This window comes from Numida meleagris, chromosome 2 (genome assembly GCF_002078875.1).
Source record: "Numida meleagris isolate 19003 breed g44 Domestic line chromosome 2, NumMel1.0, whole genome shotgun sequence".
NCBI classification, from domain to species: Eukaryota; Metazoa; Chordata; class Aves; order Galliformes; family Numididae; genus Numida; species Numida meleagris.
This window is the reverse complement of record NC_034410.1, coordinates 101,277,275-101,301,507: the sequence shown is the minus strand read 5'-3', so window position 1 is coordinate 101,301,507 and position 24,233 is coordinate 101,277,275. Positions and strand designations below refer to the sequence as shown.

Here is a 24,233-nt window from a genome sequence, read left to right as displayed (position 1 = left end):
GTGTCTGCCAAGCCCCACTCGCTCCCCAGCTGCAGCTGGGAACTTGGGCTGTGTGCCTCAGGCCAATACTTGCAATTGGCTTGCAAGTAGTATAATTTATTTAGTGTAAATCAGGATTATCTCCACAGTGGTCATTGTTATTCTATCCCTATCTCTGGTGCAAAGGGCAAAATCGGGACCTGTATTTTCTGCTGCTATAAAAAATATCTGCCTGGGAGTAATGATTTATTCCCATTGCCTTCTGTTGCAATGCATATATTAGCAGAGTTCCATCTAACCATGACTGCCTTGCCTCCTTCTCATGTATGCTATGTAGGTAGAACATGCTCATGTTTTGTGTGCTGGTTCTCCTCTAAACAGGCCAATTCTGGCCAGGACAGAGTTGCTGGGCCAAGCTCTCTCAACAGCACCTGAGGTAGGCATGGCTCTCCCACACCACAGCCAAGGTGGAGGAGATGGGTGCAGTACCCCCAGCGGTGAGGGGCCACTGTGCCCCCTCAGGTATGGTTGATAGCCTGGGCTTCTGGTGGCCAAGATCTCCTGGCAGCTGGTGAGTCTCTGGAACATGGACTATCCCACTCAAACAACTTGGAGAAGCTAGCTGAGGCCTAGCCTGAATTCCTCTGCATTTTACAAGGCTCCTCCCAGTGGCTGAGGTTTGATGTAGGTGGCTGCTGTAAGTAGTCTCAATGATTACAAGGGTATCAAGCACGTACTCCTTAACTTTGTAACTAACATTGAAGCTGACAGCTTGCTGCTTCCTGTATGCTTGCCTGCTTTAGCCTACCATAATTTAGGCTCCTGTCTTTTAAAGGTCCTTGTAAACCAGAGTTAACCTCTGCCATAGACCCACGGGGCCCTGTGCTCCTGACTGCAGAGAGCAAGAACATGCCTGGGCTGGGGGTGTCATGGGAGGCCTCTAGACCAAGAGAGAAGGCCAAAACTTTGCAAAGACTGAAACCTCAGAGTTAACATTTCACTCACATAGGTTTCCTCATGGCTGAAGTACATTAAATCATGAGCAAAGCATGCTGACCACCATTTAGGTTGTCTGGGGCAGGAAAGCAGAGCGTACATAAACATACACACCTTAGTACCAAACAGGTGTGAAATGCGAGCTTCTCAGCTTCACCCTGATTTTTTTTTCAATGTGGCTCATTTCAGAAGTGCTAATCCTTTGCTTCAGATAAGAAATCGTTTCGCCGTGTGGCAGATTTGACCCTATCACACAGTCCTGAAGCAAGCACCTATCTACTTGCACATAGCAAGCTGGACCCACGTTAAAGACAGAGGGATCAGGACTGATTTGTGCTGCAGAGCGGATACAGCACACAGCTGTTGGTGCCTGTCCACTTCCTCCTGATGAATTCACCCACAGAGAATTGTTAAGATCAGTGCCCCACTTACAGAGCCTGAGTCTGCTGGGATCCGTACGTGAAGTTTATTGTTGAAAACTGATCGTGGAGACTTAGAAAGACAAGCTGTTTTTCCTGAAATTCCTGCTTATACAAAGCTTCTATTTAGACCCAGGAATTTTATCACTACTCTGAGCAAAGCCTGGGACCGGACAATAAAGTGGGAGCTCTACTGGCCTCCTTCTATCTAGTGCACAGATAATCCTAACAGTACTCTGGGAGAAGTCCCACTTTTTAATTTTCTGAGAGCTGCTAAATTGTACAGACAGCATAATTTCTCCACACCTATGCCGAGTGTAGCTAGTACTCAATTTAAAACCTTGAAAAAATCCCTTGGTGGTTGCAATGAAGAATAAACATTTTGTCAGTCAATCTTTTAAGCAACTTTTTTGTTGCTTTCCATTAGATGAAATAGAAATATTAATTTCCAGGCTCTGGGTTCTAACCTTTAATTGATAAAAGGTAAGTCAAAGTTTCCGGAAACTACAGGACATCACTGTGTTACAAGGAAGGATAGGACAAGGGGAAATGGTTTCCAACTAAAAGAGGAGATACTTAGACTGGATATAAGGAAATTTTTTTTTACAATAAGGGTGGTGAAGCACTGGAACAGGTTGCCCAGAGAGGTGGTGGATGCCCCATCCCTGCAGGATCTGATGCAACCTGATGCAGCTGTAGGTGTCCCTGTTCATTGCAGGGGAATTGGACCAGATGGCCTTCAAGGGTCCCTTCCAACTCAAATGATTCTGTGATTCTATGATTCCATGAATATTGCTGACTTTAGAAGGCTGTTCCAGGCTTGATGAAATGTCCCTAATGTTTTGTTTTTTTTTTTTAAAATTAAATTTACTTTGAGGCACAACTTACTCTGTGAAGAACAGAGTGTCCAAACCATGCAAACCTGAGCAGACCCTGCCCTGGTGCAGGCAGTGCTGGGAGCTGTGCTTGTCCAGGCCTCACTGGCACTTCTCCATGCCACTGCTCTGGAAATAAGGCCCTGCCTATGTGTTAGGCCGCAGAATATTTTCAAGCCCTATTTGCCTATCTTTGAAACACAGCCTTTTCTTCTGTGAAACTTAGGATGTATTTAATAGGAAACAATAAAGATGCAGGGCAGTTTTGGAGAGGAAGTAGGATGTTTTAGGTAGGCAAAAAATAATTACTTCTGCTGAAAGTGGGTCAAGACACCACAGTGTTTACCACGATTCACAGGAAAAGTGCCATGGGGTTTTTCATAATGACAAAAATTCAAGCTCTCAGCACTGGGTCTTATCCCAAAAAATAATAGAGTTTCAGGCCAAATGGGAACCAGTCTGGCCTATAAATCGCAAAGCAGTAAATGTAACCTACATAGTCCTCAGATCACTTTTGCTCAGCTAAATTCAATCTTTTAGACAACTTTGTTGCAAAGACGTCAGGAGATTGAGCACTTGTTTTCTTGTTTTCTTCTCTTGCCATCATCCCATCACTACTAACATTCATTGTTTCAGCTGAGGCTAATTTCTCACCTGAACTTATCTGGCTTCACCTTCTGACCACTAGAGGAAGACCACTGTTTTCCTCTGCAAGATCAAAGCCCTTTCAGTACCAAGATTTTTCTTCCCATGAAGGGACTCACTAAACCAGTCACCTTTTAGTCTTTTGGATACTCACAGCAGACTGTGGTCATGAAATTTGCCAAGGCCAGACAATTTCTCCAGTCCTTAACTCATTTATGTGGCTCTTCTCCCCTACACTCTCCAAGTTTCAACATCCTTTTCAAATATGAATGCCAGCTCTAAATGTAGCATCCCAAGTTACCTCCTTACTCCTACTCAGTATTTTCCAGTTTATTTCAGGGAATATATTAGCCCTTTTGGATAGTGCATTGTTCTGACAGCTCTCGTTTGGCTGCATGCCCATCAGGGGACCTGAATTCTCCACCCCTCTCCTATCTATTATAGCAAATTTCATCAGATGTCTTTAAGGAAAGAAGGTAAGAAGTGATTTTAATACACGTTACAAATATGTAACAAAGACCTCAAAGCCTTTTGCAACATGTGGAGCAGAGGCCTCTTGGAACTGCCCCTCAAGTCCTCAGTTTCTTTGTCCCGTGACCCACTGCAGTAATCCTTGCCCTATATTTTAATATTGATTCAGTATGTTTGACACAACCCTGGAATCTCCAATGTATACAGATTTAGGAAGTGAAGGATCTGTGAGGAATGAAGTTCAGGACAGCTGGAGAAGGAAGATCTGGAGCTGCAAGCACGCAGGAGGAGCTGGAATCCATTTTGGGTTTCTGCATCCTGTACTCAGCTAAGGCTGTTGGTAACAGGGACAGGGTGTAAGTCATAAAGCCCTTGTTTTCTTGGAAAGAATGAGAATTGGTATTATTTTTATGCCGAACAGTGAATTACCCAAGTTCTAGGTAGCAAATACTGCAGGACTGACACACGTCTCTATCTAGTTTTGCAGCAAGAAAACCAAACGAAAGCAGCTGCTTTGGCTCCTCACTTCACACCAGGTCCTTGTCCTCTGATTGCTCACAGGTAACAAAACACCTCCAAGTCTCCACCAGGCCTGTTTGCCTCTGGTTCACCCAGTTCACCAAACCGAACCCAGCAGCTATTGCACCCTCATATACCTCCCCAGCACACATCTCACAACAGCATATGCTCTCAGTGCCTCAGTGTTATTTGGTGTGGGAGCCTGAAGAAGATGCCTCAAGTCACTGGCCATTTAATTTTGGTTATTTCTAGAGAAAAGATGCTATGGTAACATATAACAGTATGCTTTTTTTTTATTTTGTTCTGAATGTCAACTCTGAAGCTTCATCCTGGCACTAAAGAGCTGCTCTGTGGTCAGTTTGGCTTGTTCAGCCTCGCTAGTAATTGAGACTCGCAGCCAAACTCTCTTTGTTCTTTCCCAGTCCATCCCAGGGGCTGTCACTGAAGAAAAACAGGGATACGTAAGGAAAGCATCTGGCTGGGCCGTCTATCGGTATCAGTGCTATTGATGATGTATGAGCCAGAGAAAAATCCAGCTCACACACCCAGAGCTGGGCCAGCTCGTCAGGACTAAAAAGCAAAATAAATATATATATATTAATAATATATTTTTTTTAAAAAGACAAACCTTTATTTTGTCAAGCAGCTGCAGCAATCAGTACATTTGGAGATCAGTTTTGGTGAGTAGGAAGGTACTCCTGTACAGTTCTTGTAGAGCTCTTAGACTTTTTCTATGTAAAATCATAACAGAACCTGGCTTTGAGCTCCTCGGCATCTATAGAATAAGACAACGTGGTATTGCATCACTCCTACCTATTCCAGTGGGACAACAACCTGCTTTAGCCCTGCCTCTGGTGCAAGGAGGCAGAGTATTTAATTCTTAATGCTTTTGCTGGTAAAAACAGGAAACACCTTCTCCATGAAAGGTTGTTTGTTTTTTTTTGTTGTTTGTTTGTTTCTTTTTGGTTTTCCCTTTTCTTTCTTTTTTTTTCTTCCACTCCTTATATCACGTGAAAGAACATTTTCAGCCTCAGATCTAAGAGAACTCTTTTCACATCTTTTTATGCCCTGCAAGACTTATTATCTGTGAGAACTATCCTAAGTCAGACCCTGGGTAAAGGTGGTACTGAAAAGGCAGAAGAGCTTCCTGGGAGCCCTCTTAAATGATGCCACAGGGTTTCAAAGCAACACGATGCCCATAGGTTGCTGGCAAGAGTGTCAGTGGCTAGCTGAGTTTACTGTTGGGTCAGCAGCCCCAAATTAGAGTGCACTGGTCTGAACTCCCTGTATTAAGACAACTGCAAGGAACACAGCTGTGACTTACTCCTGCCCAGCAGTGAGTTTTGCATTACACTATTCAGAAGTAGCACACCAAACTTCATTCCTGTCAAAAAAAAAAAAAACACCAACAAAAAGGATGCAAGACTCCAGCTAAGTCTAAAGGCTGCTCAGCACCCGTTAGTGACAGCTTTTTATCCATTTAAGTGTCAGCACTGGAAAAACACAGAAAAGGGCATTTCAGCCAACAAATGCTTCAAAAGGAAAGAGATTCATCCTCTTTTACACACCCTTTGCTTTTTAAACCCAGTGTTTCCCTGCATGGCCCTCTTTGCACTTGGATGGGGCTTCACATCTGTTAAGTTAGGAGGTCCTAGCCCATGTGGTCCCCAGGCCAGCAGGGCTGGGCTACACCACCACATCAACCCACAGGGTACAATGAACTGAAGTGGTCCAGCACCATGACAGCCTCACTGGAGCTGCTGAGCAGGTCCAGATTAGCCCAAACCCCGGGAGAGGCTCTGTTTGACTCTTTTTGCTATAAGCTGTTCTCTGAAGGCTGTGTCACCTTGTCCATCCCTTGGTCCTCACATCAGCCCTGGGGTTACAGAGGCAGCCTCAGCCCTTTGGGTTTTACAGGCTGAAAAACAAGCAGGCAGGGTCTCAGCTGGTGCACAGCAGCATAGCATCACCACAAGCAGAGAAGCTGAACCACTTCAACCCAAGTGGATCTTGTTCTGAGGAAGGCAGAGAGATGCATCGCAGCCACCCACAGGGTGACGGCAGTCGGCATCCCTGTCCAACAACACTGCCAGCATAGCTGGAAAACACACAAAGTATGACGTCTTGCTCCCAACAGCAAAACAATGCAGAGGACTTGTCCTCAGAGCCAAGCCAGAAGCTTCCTATTCCCCTTCAGCAGCTATAGACTGACATCTTCCCTTTTTCAGCACCTTCAGCTGTGGTTGCCCTTCAGTCTTTGCCACCAGAGGATGCCAGCAGTCAGGCAAGGGCTCTGCCACACCGTTTGCTGATTTTTACATACACAAGAGACCTGCCTTTGACACATAAGCTACTGTGTGAAGGCCAAGCAAAACCGTGATGGTTCCCACCAAGTGTTTAAGCAGAAATATGACTTGTGTGCACAAGAGACACTCATGCTGGGAGGTGCAGGACCCCAGCTGTACATACCACTGGAAGGCATACAGAGGGGAGCTCTAGAAATGCCATGCATCACACAGACTTAGCAAGGCAGAGTGGACACTTTGGCTTAACAACATCATTGCAGCCATCAGACACGCTGCCTGCATCCGTAGCTTTTAATACAGCTCAATGGCGGTGGCTGAAACAAAGGAGAAGGCACAGCGTACAGAAAAAAAATGATACCCTTTTATTTGTAAAGCTCTGATGAAACAACTTTCCAAATGCCATCCCATTTAAAAAGCAATGGAAACCAACCTAACGATGTGTCAGTCACACTATACAGATCGCATCCTACATTTTAAAGATGCCTAAATATCTTATGGAGTATTTACATGTGTATCGGTTAGGTAGTAAAGTTTCACTGCAGTTTGTTTCTTTCCAGTACATACTTATTCAATGGCAAAAAATAAACAACCTGGGGATGCATTTGCTTTTTTGTACAAAACTTACGAGCAAACGGCTAGGGCAATTTTCCTGAGAGAAGGCTTGTTCTTTGAAACTCCTGCTTTAGCAACTGGAAATACAGAAAGTGGATGGGTTTTGTTGCGCTAAAAAGCCTAAGGATGCCTAGTTAAGTTTTTCTTTTAAATTATTTACGTACCATTAAGTTAAAATGTTTACATTCATTCATTCGTATAAAAACCGTTGTTAAATCTTATGCAAATGATTTAACACTGATTGCTGCAACGCAAATTGCACTTCTTTTAAAAAAATTATTGTATATATGGAAGAAAAAATATCTGATTGCTACCCTGTTTACAAATTTTGACTGACTCTATACAGTTCAGCCACAAAATATGAACTTTCATAAACCTCAGTCACAGTGTACTTCAAAAGTTATAGCGCAGTCTTGCAAAGTGAGTAAATATCTTAAACAACAACAAAACCTCCTTCACCAGCTCGACCCCGTGAGGTTTGTACCAAAGGCTGTGATTTCCTCCCCGGGCATCGCTGGGCTCTGGCACAACGGAGCAGAGCAAGGCGGGTGCAGGACGGGCGAAGAGGTCAAATGTCTGGCTCTGGGCGCCCGCGCTGACTCCAGCAGTACACGCTACCAGCACTCTTCAGAAAGTATCTGGCTATCTCTAATAATTCAAGCCTTCCCAATGCTGACGGCGTCCGTCAAATTCTTGGGAGGAGAAGGTGATGAGAGAGTGAAAACAAATATACAATCAGAAAGGCAGCACTGCTGGGTGGGTTGAGGATGTGTTTCTGGAATCTATCAATAGGTCTAGGTTTCTCTCTTCTTTTTTATTTTTCTTTTTTTTTTACTTTTTTTTTTTTTTTTTGAGTGTGTATGGCTGCATTAGCTATCCCCCGGTGGGCATTTGCTTTCCCTACAGTTTTCTTGCATAGATGAGGATCGGGATGCTTCAGCAGAGCCTCTTAGGGGGACTGGAAGCCGCCTCTGCCACCAAGGCACGGAAACAATTTCAGAGGAGCGTCCCTAGCCAGCACTCTCGCTGCCACCGCTCCGCAGAAGAAACCCCGCACGGATGTCTGGGGGCTGCTGCACAGTGCCGGGATCCAGCTTGGCTGGCAGCGGGTCACGCCAGAGCCAGGGCACACCAGTGATCCTGTCTGACGGACGCCGTCACCTCGGCCGTGGAGGTCAGGCTGACTCCTGTGTACAGCCCATCTTGACCTGAATACTTAAGGTTGCTGCTTTCGGGACTGGTGCTTTCTCCTGGGCCAGACATCACTGACGAGCTCGCCTGGAGAAGGATGGAAAAGAAAGGGAGACTTCGCTGAGAGGGTGAGCTTTGCACTGCTTTTTTAAGCATTTGTGAAAAGCCAGGGTTTGTGCCCAGCTCTTAGAACCACACAGGACTACAGAATGGCTGAGGCTGGCATCTGCCCCACCCCTGCTCAAGCAGAACCACCCGGAGCAGGCTGCCCAGGGCCATGTCCAGGCAGCTGCTGAAGATCTCAAGGAGACTCCACGGCCCCTGAAGGCAACCTCTCACAACCTGCCCCCAAACACTGTAGCTGAATCAATATTTTGGGGACAGCCTGTTCATTCTCCTATGCTGGCAAGGTCTAACTAGGTTGACAGCTGTGTCTGGAGAACGGTTGTCTTCACAGCAAGGTGGAAAAGAAAGAGCATGACATGCAAGAAAATATCTGGAAATTAGACAGCAAGGGAGGAGGTGTGCATGATGAAGGATGAGGTACGTGTGTCCCACCACTCCTTAATGGAGGAACACAGAAGCCAGCACCAAATGTGTGACCCAGGTGTGGTGGCACCTCTAGTTTTGCTCCCTCTGTGGGAGAAGCTTAATGCATCCAGCAATGGGTGCTGAGCACCTCCTGGAGGTCAGATTTCTTTGGCTCCCACAGACTCTAAGACATCTAAAACCACTCCTTACCCTTCAAAATGCTCACCACAACCCCTTGATCCCCACAAAGCTAACCACTACAAGAGATGCCCTTTTTACCTCAAGCAGAGCAACTATGCTTCTGACCCAGGAGTGCATTTGCTCTGTGCCACCAACCACCACCTACACACCCAAGACAAAGCGCAGGGAACCCTGGTAGGCACAAAGCTGAAACTCTGACCAGCGCTGTAATCAGTTCATTTATTTTAAAAGAGAAACAGGGAGTTGCAAAGACAAAGAAACAATCATTTTTTCCATGAGGCTGAGCAGATCCACTAAAGAGGAAAAATTTGCGGTGCCAGACAGAGAAGGGGCAACATTTTCACCTGATAAAGGAAATGTTTAAGAGCTGACTTCATGCAAAATTAACTCTTGGATACGTCAACTTTAAAATCTTAATTTACTTGTTAATGGATAGTCTTCAGACAAGATTCCTTAAAAAACAAAACAAACAAACAAAAAAAACCTATCCTAAACCGTGATTGCAGAAGCTTCCTGCCTGCTGTTTAAGTGAAAAATATACATATTTGATCATTTTACAAGAGTAGAGCCCTTGGCTCTCCTGGAGCCATGCCAATCTAGCAGTTCCTACATAGGAAAAGCGGAGCTTTGCTTATTCAAAGGCAGTTTCTGAGTTGCACTTCACAGAGCTCTTATTGCTAACCCAGCTGAAACCTCACCTGAAAGAGGTACTCATTGCCAGTGGTCACTTCTGTCTGAAACAAGCCAGAGGCCAATACTTTATTTATCTTTTATTAAAATGTCTGATGGCTGCTATTCTTACACCCAGTTCTGTCAGCTGTTACACCAAAATGCCAAGAGTGGAGAAAACACCGCTTCTCCAGAAAACAGACAAAATGGTTCCAATTTGAAAAAATATTTTTAGACTAACCCTCTATCAGATACACAATTACTGTTCAGTAACAACTAATCTCTGTATCCGCTTTGGCCATGCACAAATAATTCAGTGAGGCAGATTTCATCTTGGGGGTCCATTTTTGGGTCCTGCATCAACCCAGATTTTTAAAAGCCAAATTCATTGCGTGGACTCCTGTTCGCACCAAATGCCTAATTTTTAACAGATTGAGTGTCCCCACACTGGAAGAAGAGTTTAAATGAAAGTTGAACAGCGTTTGTTCAGCTTTAGCTGAAAACAGTGGGAGCTGCTTTGAAAGGTTCCTGTTTGCCCATATTTGCCGCTGTTGTTCCGGTAGGCAAATATCTTATCGCCGCCTATTTTTTTCCGGGCTCGGAAAATGTAGTTCACCCTTTTCCTGATTCAGCCCCACAAAGGTGGGGCACAGCACTCTGCCCTTTCCATACTGGGTTATCAGCTCCCCCTCCCTCTGGCACCCCAGAAGGGAGGACATATAGGCATGTCCTGTTTGAAGGCCGCCCATCCCTGTCCAACCATGGCCGGATCTTGGCCCCACTGAGCCAGCGTGGGCAGGACCTGGGCAAGACAGCTGGGCCTGGAAACCCCACCCTGGTAAAGTCATGACAAATCCAGGCAGCTCAGGCAGCTCCCAAAGTGAGACATGGAAAACAAACTCATGGAAAGGAGGTGGCTGAATCTTTGAGTGAGGTGGCCCGAGCCTGCCTACCTCCAGCTTCAGCAAAGGAAAGGCAGAAGAAGGTTGGCTGGTGATTAGAAGACACTTGTTAGCTGGAACAAATGAGCTGAACAATGCTGCTGAAGTCAAGAGGCTACTCCAATTTGCAACAGCTGGCTCAATCAACAAAATGATGGGTTTATTTTTATTGCTGGTATCTGAGAATAAGATAGATAATCAATGAAACTCAACTTCCTGAGGAAAAAATGACTGAAGTCCATTGGGAAGAACCTGCCTCCCAAATAAACATTTGTATCTGTAAAGGTGGTTTAAGGATCCCACCTTCTTTCTACACAAAGCAGCAGGAGCCAGTTCTGGGACAGCCTGCAGGCAGGTTGTCTGGACCAGAGGTGACCTCTCTGTAGAGGATCTGCCCTCTATGCTCACAGACAGACCCCAGCCAGAGCCACAGAGGGATTTAGACACCCACATCCTCCCCAGTCCTGCTAGCCCAGACCAGAAACAGGCTGCTCAGCCCAGCACTAGGGGAACATCTCCGGCTGGAGGACTCATGCTTTATTCTACCCACTCCTTCCTGCATCGTATGCCTGCCACGGAGACCAGGGACGGGGGAGGGTGCTGAGAGGCAAAAGCTCTGGTCAAGAAGTTGTGGTAACATCTGGAAGGGGTGGCTGAGAGCCTTGGTCTGAACCCCTGTCCCATCAGACAGACCCTTTGTTCCTTCTGCTTCGAAAGTTCAAAAGACTCCAGGAATTTTGGACATCACACTAGGTCTGTAGCAAGCTGAGTCTCAGCCAGTAGGCTGTTCCCTTCCTCTTCTATTAGCACAGTTTAGCTTTGCTGCACTTAAATAATAACCGTAGTCAGCTGAAACACACTTGCAAAAACGTATTTCATGTATAATGTATTTTGGCAAATGGCAGTGAGCCTTTCATTTTCCAGTCTCAGCCTCCCTTCAGTAACTGCCATCCCCACTCAGAGCACTTTCTCCAAACACCCTCTCCCTCCTTTCCGAACAGGGGTCTCAGTACTGCAAAACCACAGCTTTTCCCTGATTTAGTGACCCCCTTGCTACGCAAAGCTGTAATTTCTTGCTAGTCTAATTGATCCTTTTGTTTATATTGCAGATGTGTAAGTTTACATATCTTCTAATCTCTCCTTTGTATTATAGCGACATAAATCTGTGGTTAATACTTCATTAATTTCCTAAAGGAGGCAACTTCCAGCATGGTTTGGGAAAGCTGATGACCCCACTGCTGTCGAGGGCTGTATGAGTAATTGGTTTTATTGCTTTTGCAATAAAGCTAAACAAAGCAAAATATATGTGTCTATAAGCATGTATAAGGCTCAAGCAGAACAAAAAACACTCCTTTCTCCTTGGTTTTCCCCACTGAAACAAAAAAGCTGGATTGCTTTGTTCCATTTGATACAAAAAGAAATGCTTTCTCTCGAACACGTGTACACACAGAAAAGAAAATGAACGGCTAAATGTATGAAACTGAGTGGGGAGAGGAAAGCAGAATCCTGTTTTGTCCGAGAGCAAGGACTAATGCAAAAGAGGAAAGAGATCTGGATTAGTTTCCATTCCCCAACAGAGAAGATTTAAACTGACATTTCATATCCCAGCATAATGTCCTGACTACCAGACTATTTGGTGTTTTAGGTTGCCACGTTCCTCGTGCCTCCTACTGATCTTATTCCACCTGCTTTAAATATTTACTCATACCAGGACTGAGGCACCGTGTTCTCATTTTCCAGGTGAAAGTCCTAACAATCATGCTGGTGAGGCTTTCTCATTGAAGCTGCCCCAGCAGCTAACAAATTATTCTATGTTAACTGAAATCTCATCATCACACAGTCTGAAGGACCCTCAGCCATTCAGCTTTCCAATATCCAGGTGGTTGGGAAATATTTTAAGAGGTCGAGTCTATGGGCTCATCCACAATCTGGGTGATACTGTACTCACGCTGGTTCCCCTGTCACCTGCATGAATGTCCTGCTGCCTAGAAGAGAGCAAATATCAAAACCTCCAGCAATCTCATGAAGCTTCTTCTGAAAACAAAACAAAATAGGTACGCGAGAAGCTATTCAGTGAATTCAGCCCAGATTGTATGTCAGCTGGGGAACAGCTAGAACTGTATTTTTCTTCTGCTTACCAACTGCAAAGGCTGGTTCCTTCAGCTCCCCCACTTTCTATACTACAACACTGAAAAGCCAGTCCCGAGCCACTTTCTAAAGGTCAGACTCCAAGGGAAGTAAATACACGTTTTACCTGCAAGATGACTGTCCTAAGTTATTCTGCAATTACTCTGTGTTGTGTGGTTACGGCCCTCCTGAGATAGCTCCCGATCGGAAGCAAAGGGCACAATGCAGTCCTCTGCAAGAGGAGCTGCTCTGGTGCGGCTGAGCCTCTACTGACATCAGCTCTGGCTCAAGGAGCCTCCATGCCCTGCCATGAAAAGCAGATTTTTACAGCAGTTTTCATCCTGCCTTTTGTCCTAATAAGGGAACAAAGACCTTCTGGTAATCACATCAGTTGGAGCCCCTGCATGGAAATGTATGGGTGTGCACTAAAGACCATGCCCTTCGTTTAGCAACTTATTCTGCATAGCTTTTCTCGGTGCTGTTTCAGCAGCAACAAAGGGAAAGTAGGTATAGATGCAGATGCAGGCTGCCTGAAACCTCTGAGTCTTCTTTTTATGGGGATGTAAGGCAACTTCATATATCATGCAGCTGGGCCTTTTCCATATTAGTAACACAGGACACCCAGTACTTATACTGCTTAGGAAAACAGAAATGGGCCTAAATCCTAGATCCAGATGTGAATTTGGCAAATAGCTCCTTTACAATGGGGCAACGAAATATCTCCCATCCAAATACTTTTACATTTTGAGATGTTTGAAATCAACTTTGCACCCATAGCAATTCATTAATCATATCTTTTAAATGTTTAAACTTCAGCTAGAACGTAAAATCAACATTTAAGGTTCTTGTTAATTTGTCTTGAAATTGGCATCGTATAAAGTTCCCTTCATGAAATAGAGAGTCTCAAAGACATTTCAGTGAGTAATTGCTGCCCTTCTCTTTTTCTGCCCTCCCCTCTTTATTTTACTTTAAAAGAGATAAAGAAAGGTAGGGCACAAAGTGAGCATTACTGACACAAATGAATTCTGCTGAATTTCATTTCCATTAGATTTTTACATAACTAGGAGCTCTTTTGGCAGCCTCCCACAAGAGACATAATAAATTACTTTTGTACCAGTAGAGGAATTCATTTTCTCTGTTTCATTTTAGCAACAACATGGCTGTGAATTTCAGACAACAGTTTCTAAAACGTCATCATATTTTTTCTGCCTAATGTCAATTTGGCATTTTTCCCTTTCTCGCAGAAGGCCCAGAGAAGAAAAAACAGAGCAAGGCAACAACAAGTTGCCATGTCAGTTGTGCAATGTGCAGGGAATGGACAAGTACGCTCTCTCAACAGGTGCCCGCATTTCAGCAACGTCACCCTTCTTGTTAAAGCAACCAAGTATTAGAGAGCTTGGATTTATCCATCCGAGGGCTTTTACCTCCTGACGTGGTCTGAAGAAGCTTATTCTCCTCGTGTAAAGCCACTGCCTGTGCTAAGAATAGACACGAACCTTCAGGCTATCAATGTGTCAGTTCAAATGTGGAAAAAAAAAAAAAAGGAAAATAGAAGTCCAGTATAGTATCTGTGCTTCGGGCACATGATCAGATTAAAGGCTTCCATGTTCTAAAATGCTGCATTCCCTTCCTTCTTGACAGCTTCAATGGGCCTTATGAGCACTCAGCCCATGGCATTTTGGCCCATCAGCAATGGTTTCATCTCCCTTGCAGCTGGTGATCACCTTTCCAAGAGGTGCAGAGACAGCTTCAACTCCTCCTTCTTGCTTCCAGCCTCCTGCCTCCTCCATCCCACCGAATTACTGATGCTTGAGCTCAGCCAGGAGACACAGCCCACCTCCATCGCTTTCTTTCACAGAATTTTTACACACAAGAGGCGTTTTGCAAGTGCTTTGTACATGCAGAGCACACCCGGGGGAATCACGGTGGAGAAAAAGCCATGGCTGTCCCCTCCTACCCTGACCTGCAGAAAAACCAGGGATGTCCTGGCACAGGGGGATGCCCTCATGTAATTAAGAGCAGCCTCAGGGTTTCTGCGAGTTGCTCATAGTTGCCAGCATCTCCCAACTCGTCATTTGCCTTGGGAACACTCAGCTCTCTCTCCTCTTGTACCCACACAACTTCTCCTGCCAAAATCGTATCACAAATTGTATCACTAAAATGATAAAAGAAAAATCGCTAATACCAGTTCTGATACGCTGTCCTAGAGAGAAGGGCTGCCGAAAGGAAAGCAGATGACAGCCAGCCAAGAAATTGGCAGCACGGGGAAAATGGGATCTCTCGCCTGTAAGGTCTCTCCTTCCAGAGGAGCGCACAGCTGCACCACCTACAGCCCGCATCTCGAGGCTCAGCGTGGATTTTGCTGATAGTTCTGCCCATTGTATAAATCACACGACATTCCTCAGGTCAGCAGGCATCCAAAGGGAAGGGTGAGGAAAATCTGGCTGATTTTTTTTTCCCTTTGCAAATATTAGCAGAGAAACTAAAACAGTGTTCAATGTCGGGAGCACGAAACCCAGCACAGCTCACTTTTTGGTTACTGTTTCTCCTTTTTTTTTTTTTTTCCATGTGATCTGTTTATATTATTGGACTGTCAGGGTTTTCTCATGTCAAAGAGGAGCCCTGTTAATAATATCCTTGTCTGGCAGCATCAGAACCTAAAAAACAGTGCTTCTGAAACTGGCTGGCCCTACCAGCCCACAAACAATTGCATCTTCTAGAAGTGTTTTTCGTTGTTTTTTTCCCCCCTATACAATGAAACTTTGTACATCAGTAATTAAGCTACTGATAGGAACTGGGATGTGGGAGTGCTGGGACATACTGAAAAATAGTTACTACAAACAATGTCTTCTTTTTATTAATAAAGGAGTAGGGAAAGCCACGCTAGGAAAGCTTTTCAAAGAAATGATGTGGCAGACTAAAGGATACGAAGATCAAAAGGAGTGTGGATATGAGTATGTACAGCCAAAAGGTTAGGAATTAATACTACTTTAATAGTAGTATTTGTTATAAAATATGATAACAGAGTGAAGAAAGGCAGTTTGAGGTGGTATGAGCGTGTGACTTAAAATAAGGATCAAAACTACTAGAGCTCATGGCTGCCAGAGGCTGAGCACCCGTCCTTGGAGGAGCCCTCTGCTAGCAGCGGGCTGATCCACACACACTGCAGTCAGCTGGGATCCTCTGCCTGCTTTCAGCTGGGTCCGGGAGTAGGAACACAGCTGAGTTTAAACCAAAATCCATTATGCTTCCCTTCAGTCAGCAGGACAAACTCTTATCAGAGAGCGTTTCGGAAAGAAACGGCATGTGCGCAATTGTTTCTTGGAAGGATCAATTGGGCACGATTTGTTGGTTTTGCCTCAGAGAAAAACCTTTGAGAGAGAATAAGCGAAACGCTTCAAACCAAAAGGTCTTGGGTTAAGCCGCGCTTAACTTAATCATAAAAATTATATAGATCTTAATTAAGGGGTTTGTAAAGTACTTAAGCTTGTCGATCTGTTTACAGCTATATGTAATATCTTCCGAAAATCTTGTTCCAGTATCAGCTAACAAAAGTGGAAAGTTTATTTAGATTATTGTTCTGCTAGATAAGATAAAAGCTGTGATAACACCGCGTGGTGATCAGCCTGCTTACCAACACGGATGCTGTGTCAGTACTCACCCCCGAGGCTGCCGGCTGTGTGCTTGGGGAGGCGTTTTTGCTACAGTCGTCAGAGTTAGTAGAAGACGTGGATGTTGGAGTCATAGGAACTGCAGTAGTACTGTTACCTGAAAGATCAGGGTCTGGCATTAAAAACAAGAATTTTCCAGCTGAGGAAAAAAATTCTAGCATCTCAACTATCTTATCTTTTCATATTTACCAGAGCATGCCTTTGACTTATTTATGTTCTTAGGTTTTCGTTTCCTCGTCTGAATTCCTTCTTTTTTCATAGCAAGGGGTCGGGGAACCTGAAAAAAAATACATTTCCACACCAGTCTTAGAGTTGCTCATGTGCTCTAGTCGCCAAAAATCAAAACTAGACTATAAGAGCAAATGGTGATGTTGAAAACGCCTGTTCAAGTCACGTACACCAAGTCATTTTTCCTGTCTCGACGTAGCGATTCCAAAAAACTTTGTATTTTATTTGGGCAAAACCATGAGTTGTTTCAAGGGAAGTTTTATCGGAATAAAGAAGTGGGGAAATGTTTTTGTTGATGTAGGCTGAACAGCTTTTCCAACACCTCAGTCGGTCCACAGATTAACAGCATATGTTTAAGGGAAAGAAAAGCACTATTTTTGGCCATAGGTCGTACGACATTAAATTGGAATGGGTGTATCTGATCCCTGATCCCTTTTTCCAGCCAGTTGCGGATTATCTTCAGTAGTTTGCTCTGGAAAGCAGGAATGCAAATGAGGGGAAAAATTCTCCTCTTCTTGCAGACCAGCTATGCAAACCGGATAAACACCAGTAAGCTTTTTGGGACTGAAGCTTCACGCCGTAATCAGCGTAGCATTGGTTCTTATACACAGTTCTGCACATGATACAGGTTTAGAGTATCCAAATTTCTGTTTGTAGAGAAAATGAGTTCAAAAGTCAGCTTTGTGTTTTCTGTATAATTGCAATGATTGTACAGAAAACATTGGCTTAAAATGTATTTTAACTTCATGATAACACGAGTTTGGGGAAATACAGTTCAGCCATGTGCTTACTTTCATTATAATGTTTTAACCAGTGATAAAATTTACTATTTTTTCAAAGGCTAGACCATGTACCAACCACTCCTAATGCCCACTTTCTTCAAACACTTGTGTTCAGCCTTAACATAACCCAGCGGGGCACCATGGGCCCCAAGTCTCAAACCATATTCCATCACATTCCAGTTATTTTCTTCCTGCATTATTGCCTACCAAGGCTGAAATCACAATTAAAGTTTTGCTGGCATACCTACAGTTGTAATTACATTTAAAATTTTGCCTGTCCGGGCTATGAAAAGCTGTCATATTAAAAGTCTAGCGTTTTTTTTTTTTTCCCCACTGAAGAGCTGACTGAAATCATGGTGACAAAAAGACCTCTGCCACTTAGCCAGAGGCAGTTTCTTCATATAGATCTGTACAAATTTGCAATGACAAATCCATTCAGGCACTGTCAAAAGCATAACTTACTAACAGGGGATGACCATTTTCCAACGCCATTTTCAGTCATTTTATCAATTTTATACACTTCCATCCTTCTTTAACTCCACAGACCAAGACTATTAGAGTCAACAGAAACTTTGCCCTGGCTTTGGGAAGCCAGATGCCACCCACATGCTGCGCCCAAAGCCAGAGGAGGGGCGAACTTTCTGCCAGCGCTCATCTGAGCCTGGGGACAGGGCAGCCAGGCATGAGGGGACACAGTACATAGGCCAGAGGGAACGTGGCACCTAGGCCGAAAGGGACTTTCTTACCCCATGAAGCTTCATGTAGAGGCCGCAGGCGTTGCAGACGGGCTCGCCCTCGGCGTTCCGGCGCCAGAGGGTGGTGGTGGTGGTGTGGCAGTTGGCACAGGACAGGCCGAGCCGCCGCGATGAGGGCTGTGGGCAAGGGGAGGTAAACACGTGTAAACAGGCGGGCAGGAGCAGAGGGTCGGTGTCTTTGCAGTTTACATTAAAAAGCGGGGACAGTAGGAGCTTTTTTAAAGCATTTCTGAGGGATATGCTACAACTGACGCGAGATTATCCTCATTTTCAAGGCTGGAAAGATGGTGGGAAGAGCCTGCAACTCACACTTGGGAGCTACCAACTAGGGCCTTTGCTGAGACCAGCGGGTATGCTCCCTGCAGCCCCACCGGGGCCACATTGCTCCCCGGGACGCAAGCGACAAACCTGGGCTTGGGCAAGGGAGAGGGGCCAAGGATGGCTTTCAGAGGAGGGAACACAACAAAGAGCGTCATCTTTGTGGAAAGGCTTCCTTATCATCCTCTGCTTTATTATCATGCGAAAAACAACACGCCTCGGGAATGTGTTTTACAGAGGGGAGCTTTCCCTCGGCCGTCAGAGAAGCTGGTGTGGGACAGCAAGGTCCACACTGCAAATAAGCCGTTTATGGCACTCTTCCGTGGAGTTTGGAGCCAAGATGAAGCAACCCGGTATCAGAAATAACCGCATAACCCGGCGCTTTATGGCTGCAGGTTGTATATCATAAGTGAAGGCAGCCCTCATAAACATGTGAAATGAAGGTGAATGGGTTATAAAAGTTCCTGTAACAAGTGATCTCTTTTACGTTCATCACAAGCAAAGAATTCCAGCTACATCGTAAATCTATTATTTTTCAAAGTATCGCATTGTCAAAAAAAAATATAAAAAAAGCTGCGACTGGCTCTGTCTGGCAGCCGAACGAGTTTACGTGGAAAAGTCAGCTTTAGAGAATTGCATTAATCTTATTTTGACTATAAAGCGCCCATAACTGAAATGACTGAGTTGAGGGTACTATGCCCTTCCTCTTGAATCATTTACTGCTGGGTTGTTAGGCACAGCTCGGTCACCTTTGATACCACAGAGCCGCCTGCCACTTGGGAAACACACAGCAATGTTTTAAGCATGAAGAATATTCCAGAGTAATAGCCGAGTTTCTTGAATTTTGGCTGTTCCAGTTTCTTTCATGGGAAACTTGTCATTTTATGCTGTGGCTCAGAAAGAGCTCGAGATTAAACAGGATTTTTGCAACCTTGGAGCAGTAATTCAATATTAATTACACAACAACAGCGATGAAAAAACAGTCAAATATAATATAGGCTGAAATATATGCATATGCTTTCTAATCTTAAAAATGCAATTCTCACAAAAACAGAATTTTTTATCTCAAATACACATAAATACACCATCCAACTGTGCTCCAAATTGCACTCCACAATAGGATACAAGTTTTACATGGAACAGGTTAAAAAAAAGTTGGTCGCAACACGTATGTTGCATTTTCTTTCTTTGCAAGCGAAATGCCATTTCACTCTGCTAAATCCTTCTGTCTTTTGCATGCAGTCTGGTGTAAATCTCCTTTAATTTAATTTCCATAGCTTTGCTCATTCCTGTATCTAAACAAACGAGAGGATTGGGGCACATTTTGAAGCTAACACGGCTTTTCTGCCGCAGGAATTTTATCAGAAACTTCAGGGAAATCTAAACATGTTTAGCATTTTCAAAACATTTTCCCTTCTCACCTACATATTTCCAACGGCGCGAGCACGCAGCCGCCTCTGATTTATAGCTGCGGCCAGCGTGCTTGGTGCAGAGTGTTGCACGGAGCTATTTCAGAGTTATTCAGCCGAGGTGTCGGGCTGAAATCAGGCTGCAGCCTGACTCTGATTTGATCTCCTCAGCCCTCTCCCCCCTCAGAAACGGTGAGAAGGGCCGTGGCAGAGGTAGCAGCCCACCGAAATCCGCGTCTGGCCGTGGTGCAGTGGGCAGCCGAGCGCTCCAGCTGCAGACGGGTCCCCATTATGGAGATAACACCTCCTGCGATGCGATTCGGTGCGCGGCCGCCTGCAAACACGCGGGCACCCAGCGGCAACCAGCTCCTGCCTCAGCGTTACATTAAGTTTTTCACTTTAAGCAGAGGTGAGGTGGCGTTGGGAACGCGGACTGTCCGCTCCCCGAGTGTTCCCTTTTTGCCTTCCCCCGTCAAGGGCATTACATTCAGACCGTTGTGACAAAAAGGATGAGTTTAAATGCTACGAAAATAGGGACGGAGTGGAGCAGCTGGTTTGATTGAAAGGCTCTTGAAGGGTCGATCGCTTTGCTACGCCGTCTCCGTACACAAGGGTCCAACCATCAGCTCGGATTATAGCGGCGTGATTTATTGTGGCTCGCTCCTAACAGCCATTACCAAGGCACGGATTCTTTTTCCCCGCTGACCTCCACCCAGATTTGCTAAACATAATGTGCAGTTCCCACTTGGTAAATTCTCTCCTTGCCTATTCAGTGCCAGCCGGAGTTATAAACAGGGGCTCTGGTTTGTACTATTTATTTCCCCCCCTGGTTTTAGGAGTATATTTTTAGAAAAATTACCGCTCCTTTCTTAGGAGTCAAACAAAACAAAGGCTATTATCGTCGTTTAAACAATTGCTTTTCTTTGAATTATATACAAAACTTGCTTACGTTCCCAAGGATCGAGCTCTCGGCAAACAAAGCAGGTCTGCAGAAATTCCTAGCGCTCTCAACAAACACTTTCCAAACCTGATGACTATTTTCTTTTTCCAGCCCGTTTGGAATCTTTTGGAAGCAAACCCTCTCACCGGTGGGCTTCGCTAATGCAAAATAACCCCTGAACAACCGTGTACGGGCAGAGGGTCCCAAAGAGAGGCCCTTCACCCGTGCCGCCTCTGCCCTGGCCTCCGAGCTGGGACACCTCAGTGGTGTCCCTACGTCCTTCACCCCCAACACCCGGCAGAGCCGCCCCCTCTGTCCGCACTTACCACTCTCTTCTGGGGCTTGATGAGGGGCCGGCTGAGGCCGTTCATTTTGGTGTAGAGCCCGCAGGCGTTGCACAGGTAGTTCCCGGTGCCGTCCCTCCTCCACAGCGGGGTCTGGATGGAGCCGCAGTTGACGCACTCGCGGCTCTCGGAGAGGTCTTCCAGCAGCTCTGCGGGCAGGAGCGGGGCACGGCGATGGGGCACGGCCGAGCCATTCCCCCGCAGCCCCCGAGGGTGAATTTTTAAAAATCCCCCCCCACACCACCTTTTTTGTTACTGTTTTCCTTTAATCCCACCAGACTCGGTCCTAGCGGAGCCTCAGCTGCCGAAACGCCCTGTATAAATGCCCTGCCGAAATGCCTTGCGGCAATGCCCCGCCGAAATTCAAGCCGAGGGCTCCTGCGCTTCACCCCCCGGCTCCGAGCCCACCTGCGGGCCCGGGGCGGCTTTGCTCGGCGTCCCCGCCGGGCACGGAGCGGCGCGGGTTTCTGGTGGGAAGCACCCAACGAACGGGTACAGCTTCGGCCTGAGGGAGCCTGGGCTCTGATCTACAACCGGGAACGAGCGTTTCGCTTATTTGTTTCAATTCCTCCTCGGTGGGAGAAAGAGGGGGAAATGGAAAAATCGGTGGCGTTGGGCCACCGTGCTCCGACGGCTGCGGAGAGCTGGGAAAGCGCTGAGCACGGCGAGGAGCAAAGGGAACTCGAGCGTAAAAGCGAACGCCTTCCCCCTGCGAATCCCCGTGTTCTCGCTCTGTCTATTTGGGGGGGGAGAGGGGGAGAAAGAAGAAAAAAAAAAAAAACCCGAAAAAAAAATCAAAACGAAACTGCACGAAATACAAATGTTGCCTACACCGCTCCGCGCTGAGCGTGGAAACGCGGAGCGCTGCGGCGGCCCCGCGGCACTGCTCCCGCAGGGAACGGCCCTTCGTTCGTGCACCAGTGCGCGGCCAAGGGGGATCGCAGAGCGGCGGAGCGCAGCTCCCGGACCGATCCATCCCCGCACCGAGCACCGGGGCAATGATCCACAGGCGCTGGAAGCGAAATAGCGATTTGTCTCTCCTTGGTAGTTCCCTTCGTGCCTACAGAAAGGAATTCTGCTTTGATCGTACTGCCCGGGCTTTTTTTTTTTTTTTTTTTTTTTAAATGTATTTTATTTTCCTTAACTCGTGAGAAATATATTTCTCTCTCCGAGGAAAGCAAAATCAAGCGTTGGTTTGAGATTACTTTTTGGTAGCCCTGCAAGTAACGTCAAGAAAGAGGCATCAAACCGCCTCGTGTTTTGTCAGAACCAAACCAAACGAAACCGATGCCTGCGGGCTGCACTGTGCCGCCCGTGCCACTGCCGTGCCCGACACAGGGGCACCCCGGAGCTCTCCCCGCGAGGGGCAGCCCCGTCCCGAGCTCCGCCGCCCCGAGAATGGCTTTGCGGGGACGGGAGGAATTCCGGAGCCGGGCAGCGCCGGAGCCCATCGGGCTCTCTCGGCACTGCCCCTTCCCTCCCTCCCGTGTCCCGTCTCGCCTCCTCCAGCCCGAAAAAGTCTTTACACATTTTTATTTATTCTTATTTCCCCCTTAGCTTTACGCTGTAATTTGGGGAAATTGTGCTCAAAGCGTTCGTTAAAACCTCGGCTTTGCTCCGCTCCGTTCCGCCACCGCTTCCGCCTCACCGCGACCCCCGCGAGCGGGCGCCGAGCGGAGCCTTCGGATGTCCGACACCCGCCCGGTGCCACCGGGAGACGGCGGGGACGGCCGGGGGGGGCTGCGGCACGGGGCGAGGGAGCGGGCAGCGGTGGTGGGCCCGGGGCTGCCCGGGAGCGGGTGTGCATACGCGTCTACGCGTACATCTATCCCCATACACAGGTACATAAATCAGTATCTATACCTGTATATATAAGTATACGGAGACATATATATAAGCATATATATACACCTATATATAGACACACATGTACACTCGCACAGCCCCATCTCTCCCTACGCACACTCACTCCTATCCCCACAAACACCCCTTAAAGCCGCAGGGACGGCAGCGATCGTCACGCCGTGCGGTTCCAACAGGGTTCCCCACCCCGCCCCCCCCCGCAGCAGCGCTGTGACACCTCCGGAGCGAAAGGGACATCCCCGCGAGGCAACAGCGCGGGCGCCCGTTCCCATCGACGGAGCGAGGCTGATATTCGCTTTCTTTAAAATATATATAGATATTGTGTTTTTTTTTTTTAAAATGAAGTAACGAAGCGCTTTGCAGATGAAATAATTAAGCAGTTCGACCGATAAGTAATTCAATAATTAAAGCAATCCGATAATTAATTCGATTATCCTACACTTAAGAACGGGCTCGGCGAAGCACGAGACCGATGAACTCGCACCCGGGCACGGCAGAAAACCCCAGCGCTAAGAAACCGCTCCGCGCGTCTCCCCCGGCCCCGTTCGCTTCGCGACGGCCCCGACCGAAGCGCCGTTCCCGGCCGCTCCCCCCGGACCCCACGCGGCCCCTACCTGCGCTGGGAGCCCGCACGGGGATGGGCGCGGCGCGGCCCTGCAGGCAGTGCAGCACGGAGTTCTCGAAGGGAGCCGCGGGCCAGGCGGGGCCGAGCTGCGGCCCCACGTAGGAGGCGTAGGGCGCCGGGTAGGAGCCGTTGAGCGGCCGCGGCAGCGCTCCGTACTGCTCCCGAGCCGCCAGGCCGCCGCCGTACTGCTCCCGCGAGGCGCCGTTGGCCACGGGCGGGCTGGGCGAGTAGGGGAAGCGGCCCGAGGGGTGCGCGCCGCCCGCGGCGCCGTACGAGGGGCTCTCGGCCGCCGGCTGCGACCAGACGTGGCCGGCCGGAGCGTGGCTGGGCTGGGCCGCGCCGCCGCCCTGCAGGTAGGGCAGCGTGGGCAGCACGGAGCCCACGCGGGTGGTGGGCACGTAGACGGGCGAGCTGGGCGCGGAGTGCATGAAGCCGCCCGGAGATCCGTCGTAGGGCGCGGGGCCCTGCGAGGCCGAGATGGCCAAGGTCTGGTACATCGCCGGCGGCCGCTCCGAGTCCGGAGGCAGCGAGAGAGGCAGCGGGACGTCCTCCTCCCGGCGGGCGGGCGGGCCGGGCGCGGGGGCGGCCCCGAGGTGCGGCGGGGCGGGCCGGGGGCCGCCGCCGGGCTCCGGCGCGGGGGTCCCGGAGCTGGAGGAGGAGGAGGAGGGCGAAGGAGGCGCCCGGGCGGCGAAGGGGTACGAGGAGGCAGCGCGCCGCTCCGCCGCGCAGCAGCCGCCTTCAGCCACGGCCATGCAGCTCCGCTCTGCGCGCTGGGTGGGGACGGGAGGGAGGAGGGAGGAGGGGGAGGCGAAGCAC

At 47.5% G+C, this 24,233-nt stretch overlaps 1 protein-coding gene across 1 annotated transcript in view; it reads right to left on the bottom strand.

The window, feature by feature from the left end:
* The window catches only part of GATA6 (GATA binding protein 6), an 18,398-nt gene continuing 722 nt past the window's right edge, over positions 6,558–24,233 (bottom strand). Inside the window, exons 2-7 of the mRNA XM_021387875.1 lie at positions 23,407–24,187; positions 20,912–21,078; positions 17,910–18,035; positions 16,343–16,430; positions 16,144–16,250; positions 6,558–8,100 (exon numbers count right to left, since the gene is read on the bottom strand). Coding sequence (XP_021243550.1) covers positions 7,933–8,100; positions 16,144–16,250; positions 16,343–16,430; positions 17,910–18,035; positions 20,912–21,078; positions 23,407–24,169 — 1,419 coding nt within the window. The 5' untranslated portion in view covers positions 24,170–24,187 and the 3' untranslated portion in view covers positions 6,558–7,932. The remainder of the gene's footprint in view (positions 8,101–16,143; positions 16,251–16,342; positions 16,431–17,909; positions 18,036–20,911; positions 21,079–23,406; positions 24,188–24,233) is intronic.